General features: G+C 40.5%; 2 protein-coding genes across 4 annotated transcripts in view; one reads left to right on the top strand and one right to left on the bottom strand.

Moving 5' to 3' along the window:
- Positions 1-6,098, top strand: part of LOC310685618 (uncharacterized protein) — an 850,221-nt gene that overhangs the window by 162,433 nt on the left and 681,690 nt on the right. The gene's annotated exons all lie outside the window — the stretch shown is intronic.
- Positions 3,408-6,098, bottom strand: part of CWH43 (cell wall biogenesis 43 C-terminal homolog) — a 41,106-nt gene continuing 38,415 nt past the window's right edge. The window contains exons 16-17 of one of the 2 annotated variants that reach the window (XM_083458210.1): positions 4,914-5,069; positions 3,408-3,614 (exon numbers count right to left, since the gene is read on the bottom strand). In XM_083458210.1, coding sequence (XP_083314336.1) covers positions 3,524-3,614; positions 4,914-5,069 — 247 coding nt within the window. In that variant the 3' untranslated portion in view covers positions 3,408-3,523. Of the gene's footprint in view, positions 3,615-4,913; positions 5,070-6,098 lie in introns of those variants that run through there. The other variant, XR_014515360.1, reaches the window with a different exon arrangement.

The following is a 6,098-nucleotide window of genomic DNA, read 5'->3' as shown; positions in this document are numbered from 1 at the left end:
TTGGATTGCATTCTTTTTCCAATAATAAATAATAATCAGTGCTTTTTTCCTAAAAAAATCTTTTTCCAATAATAATAAGAATAATCAGTGTTTTTGTTCTTTAAAAAAATCTTTAGGGGTACTCTCATTTTCCCACTCCTATTGCCCCTCAATGAGGCCAAACTTAGATTCACAAAATGTTCAGGGGTATGTGTACCCCTGTGTCCCCCCAGAAAAAAACATTATTGATAATAATAATAATAATAATAATAATAATAATAATAATAATAATAGACTTAATAAAGGAAAGGAAAATAGACACTAACAATCCCAATTGTCATGCGTGAATGTCAAGGGCCAGTGCTACATGACCTGCAGATGGCACTCATGGTGTTTGCCATTGAAACACTGATGAAAGGAATTGAACACTGCGCCATGCACACACATACACACAGAGTGCCTTTGTTAGACCAACTTCACTCTGAGTATGATTAAACAAGCTTTCAAAATTCGCAGATCCTTTCGCCAGGGATGAAAGCAAGCCATTTGCGGCCTATGCACAAAGAAAGGTCACACCCGCAGCTTCTTCAACTCAACCTGTCTGAGTGATTTCTAGTACGTCAAACTCTGTTATTGCATGTGTGTTTGCAGTATTTAAAAAAGTGGTGTGGACCGCCTATCAGCTATATTGAACAGCTAAAGAAATTTGCAGTGACTGCATTTGCTTTATCCTAAGGGGAAGACATATCTGTTTCAGCATAAGGAATAAAAGGCCTGACAAAATACATAAGAAGATACTTGGTTTCATGAGTGTGGCCTTTTACAGGCAAAAAAAAAAACTCGAGAGATGCGGTCCTTTCCAACTCTACAATTCTATGGTTCTATGATAGTTCATTTCTGCTAACTCTTCACCGCTGCTACACACTATTTTTTTTAAATGGACTTGCAAATAGGAACTGATTATAAGTAGCACAACAGTTAAGCACTAATGTTTCTGGTCTTGGGCCTTAATGCCAATATATATTTGATTTATAAGTCCCATAATAAGACTAGCTTTTGACAAAACACAGTGTAAAATATTATGCCTCAGTCCTTTGTTTTAATATTTTTCTCATTATTCATTCTCTCTCTGAAATAACCTCTGGTTGTGTTTATGTTTTATGTCTGAAAGCATGCGAATAAATTGTAAAAATAATTGCAGCTTTAGCTTCTGACTCTCACAAGGCTAAAATGTGCTGGCAATTTCAAAACAAAACAAAACAAAAGGACTTCTCTCTAATCTTTGTAACAAGTTATGCTGTGAACTAAAAGTACAGTGGTGCCTCGCAAGACAAAATTAATTTGTTCTGCGAGTTTTTTCGTCTTGTGAATTTTTCATCTTGCGAAGCACGGTTTCCCATAGGAAATGCATTGACGGTTTCCCATAGGAATGCATTGACGGTTTTAAGAAAAAGGCACAAGACGTTTTCATCTTGCGAAGCAAGCCCATAGGGAAATTCGTCTTGCGAAGCAACTCAAAAAACAAAAAACTCTTTCGTCTTGCGAGTTTTTCGTTTTGCGAGGCATTCGTCTTGCGAGGTACCACTGTATCCTATTATTCAAACAAATGAGATTTTGTTTCAGTTGGCTTTCGACATATTCCTTATCACAATAGCAGCAAAATGCAATACCTGCAACAGACATGTGCAGGACACCTCTACTATTCAGTATATGTTTTCAGAGTCCCAAAGTTGTAAAAAGTCCAACCAACTCCATTTAGGATACTTGCAGGGACAATAAATACTTAGGATGAGAACGGATGACTGCTGTGGGTAGGGCAATGTCATACAAGGTGCACCAATACTGCAAATGGATAAAGCAAAGGTTTAGAATGTATGACAGAGCCAGAACAAAAAAGACCTTCTTCACTAGCTACAGTGGCTGTACTGGGACAGAAAATGCCATTTTATTTTTTTATTTTTTAAAAAATATTTTTATTAAGGTAAAAGAAAAAAAAGAGAGAAGAAATACAAAAAATAAAAACAAATAAAAACAATTCAATTTCCATGATATTTCTTACATTTGCTTGTTTCCCGAACTTCCCCACACCTTCCTCTCTGTATTCCAATTCCATTGTTTAGTCAGCAAAACCCTTCCCTCTACCTTATCCTTATCTTTATCTTAGTATATTATACCTTTAGTTTTTCATCTTTTAACCATCCATTTTTCCATATCTCTTCACCACATTATTACTAATAACCCTTTAACCTCAATCCAACATCATTCTAACATTCGTTAACAGAAAATGCCATTTTAGGACAGGGACTAAAGAGTGACTGAATAGTTGAGTTTGAGAAGCAATTTCCAGATGAAGCTTCAGAAGATGTTTTGAAGTTGCATGCCATAGCACCAATTCCATGCTTTAACAAGCATAAACAGAGTAAAATAGGCAACACAGTATATATACTGTCCAACTTACAGCAGGGAGTTATGAAGAGAGCACCCACTCCTAGGAAACGAGAGGCTTACTATGACCTAGCTTTCAAAGTATGCAGCAAGTTTCTAAGCAGCACAGAGATGCATTGTCTCCACTATTCATTAGAGGACCATACTTCTGATATATACTTGGCCCCTAGAGGACAAACAGATGCATTGCACTAAAGGCGGGTCTGGCAATAAATTGAATATAGTGGTACCTCGGGTTAAGTACTTAATTCGTTCTGGAGGTCCGTTCTTAACCTGAAACTGTTCTTAACCTGAAGCACCATTTCAGCTAATGGGGCCTCCTCCTGCTGCCGTGCCGCCAGAGCACGATTTCTGTTCTCATCCTGAAGCAAAGTTCTTAACCTGAGGTACTATTTCTGGGTTAGTGGAGTCTGTAACCTGAAGCGTATGTAACCTGAAGCGTATGTAACCTGAAGCGTATGTAACCCGAGATACCACTGTACAGTGTTACCTTGGTTTAAGAACAGTCCGGTTTAAGAACGATTCGATTTACAAACTCTGCAAAACCGGAAATAGTGTCCCGGTTTAAGAACTTTACCTCAGTCTAAGAACAGAATCCGAACGGTGGAAGGGCACTGGCGGCGGGAGGCCTCATTAGTGAAAGCGAGTCTCGGTTTAAGAACAGTTTTGGTTTAAGAACAGACTTCCGAAACGGATTAAGTTCGTAAACCGAGGTACCACTGTACAGTATAGGAAATTCTCTTCTACAAATATAATCACCATTTTCAGAAGCAAACTCTACTTTTCTGAATGCATTAAGTAGTTAGTGGTGGCATTGAACACAAACAGACAAACACACACACAAAACAACACACATTTGCTGCCAAATCAAGCCAAACGGTATAATGTGAAAAGCTGGATGCTGTGGCCTGAATTACACACATTTACACATGTTGCTTATTTCACATGGTTTATTTTGTTTCTCTTGTGCAAGGCAAGGGTGATCCATTTGGCTTAAGTCCATGAGACATGAATGTGTATGTGGCTCAGTCCTAAGTCATTGGTTTTCACAGTGCAGTGGGTGTCCTCCTTTTTGCTAACCTGTTGGCATGTCATTCTTCTAGCGGCTAGCTTGCTTAAAGTACTTTGGTGTGCTCATGTGAAAACGATGGTTCATCTCATAATTGTGCCCATCTTGATAGCATCCAAACCTGTACAAAAATAATGCGTGAGACGTTCATGGTATAAGCATCTTTCTCCTTCCCTAATTGTACAGCTTTATAACAAAAAAAAATATGTAATTAGTAATATCAGGGTAGAAAATAAATTGAAATTAGGTTATTTAATTTTACTTTCCTCCCTCACTGCCCCAGTACACAGGTTTCCTTCTGCCTTTGGAAACATATCTGGTGGAACTAAGCCCCACTGAATTCACTGAGACTTACTTCTGAGTAAACATGCATATAGTTGTGCTACATGATTCTTTGATTTCATTGAGACTTGGTACATAATGAACTATCCACACTGATAGAACAAGTATCATTCAAATGGGACCTGCAGCAAACTGCTGCAGTGTTGAGTACTTTTGTTGGCGCTGTGGTCTAAACCACAGAGCCTAGGACTTGCCAATCAGAAGGTTGGCGGTTTGAATCCCCGCAACGGGGTGAGCTCCCGTTGCTTGGTCCCAGCTCCTGCCAACCTAGCAGTTCGAAAGCACGTCAAAGTGCAAGTAGATAAATAGGTACCGCTCCAGCGGGAAGGTAAACGGCATTTCCGTGTGCTGCTCTGGTTTGCCAGAAGTGGTTTAGTCATGCTGCCCACATGACCCAGAAGCTGTCTGCGGACAAATGCCAGCTTCCTCGGCCTATAGAGCAAGATGAGCACCGCAATCCCAGAGTCGTCCGCGACTGGACCTAATGGTCAGGGGTACCTTTACCTTTACCGGGTTATTTGTGGGGCCTAGGAATTTGTCCATTCCCCCCCCCCCAAATATAGTCCAGCCCCGCATATGGTCTGAGGGACAGTGGACCAGCCCTCCTGCTGAAAACGTTTGCTGACCCCTAACCAGGGGTACCTTTTACTAGCCAGCCATATTCTCTTCCAGGATACTCAATTTCTTCACATGCACAAGTCACTTTTCTGTATTTTATGCCCAACGTAAACTCTGAGTATGCACTATTTTCTTTGGGAGTGAGGTGCTCCCTTAGGCATCTTTTGTCACAGATGTGTGTGTGTGTGTGTGTGTGTGTGTGGCAAACTAAATATGCTGACTCAGTTTCTCAGTGGCCCCATATTGGCTACAATCCTGCCCACACTCACCAGCTGAATTCATTCTCTGAGAGAGCGATTCTCAAAGAGAGAATTACAAAAAAGAATCTCTTTACTCCAAGTCATAGGTACAGGCTACTAAACTTACGGATTCCCATATTTCATGTTCACAAAACTGATGGCAATTTCAAAGCCACTCACTTGAAAACATTGTGGCACATTTTGATTTTAAATGCACTAACCTTGTGGCAAAATGTGTTTCCTTCGATACTTCACTGGGGTCAATGGTGAGTTTGTCATTATCAATATAATTATCTGGGTCATCTGGGATTCTAAATTTTGCCATTTGAAGTTCAGAATCACTCAGATGAGCATGAGAAATTCGAGCATAGCCCAATCTGCCATAAATGCAAATAATTTTTTTCAATGAAGTAAAACATCTCATTCATTTTAATTTTTTACTCGTTCAAGATTTCCAAATACAGTGGTACTTCGGGTTACATACGCTTCAGGTTACATACGCTTCAGTTTACATACTCCGCTAACCCAGAAATAGTGCTTCAGGTTAAGAACTTTGTTTCCGGATAAGAACAGAAATTGGGCTCCGGAGGCGCCACTAGCTAAAGTGGTGCTTCAGGCTAAGAACAGTTTCAGGTTAAGAACGGACCTCCGGAATGAATTAAGTACCGTATTTTTTGCTCTATAAGACTCACTTTTTCCCTCCTAAAAAGTAAGGGGAAATGTGTGTGCATCTTATGGAGCGAATGCAGGCTGCGCAGCTATTCCAGAAGCCAGAACAGCAAGAGGGATTGCTGCTTTCACTGCGCAGCGATCCCTCTTGCTGTTCTGGCTTCTGAGATTCAGAATATTTTTTTTCTTCTTTTCCTCCTCCAAAAACTAGGTGCGTCTGGTGGTCTGGTGCGTCTTACAGAGCGAAAAATACGGTGCTTAACCTAAGGTACCACTTTAGTTTCTAACCTTTGTGACTGTTTGCCATCCGATAATATAAATGGCAGGTTTCAGTATCTAATTAACTGCTTCTCAAGCTATTAATAGAATAAAATAATGGAATTGTGGAGTTGGAAGAGACCCCAAGGGTCATCTAGTCCAACCACCTGCAATGCAGGAATCTTGCCCATAGCAGTTCTTAGGTGAGCTTGAACCACAATACAAATCGTCTGGTTAACAGCCGGACACACTGACCCATTGCACCACTAGCTGCTCTAAAAGCACAACTCAGGCCCCATCTGTGCTATACACACCACTTTAAACAGCCATGGTTCCCTCCCTGCCAAATGATAATGGGAATAGTAGCTTGTTGAGGGTGCTGACTCCCATTCCTTTCACAGAGCTGCAATTCCCAGAGTTCCCTGGGAAGAGGGACTGATGGTTAACCACTCTGGCAACTGTAGCTCAAAGGGGGAAAT

This window comes from Podarcis tiliguerta, assembly GCF_965153285.1.
Source record: "Podarcis tiliguerta genome assembly, chromosome: 9".
NCBI lineage: Eukaryota > Metazoa > Chordata > Lepidosauria > Squamata > Lacertidae > Podarcis > Podarcis tiliguerta.
Note: the sequence above shows the minus strand (reverse complement) of the source record. Positions and strands in the feature narration are given on the sequence as shown.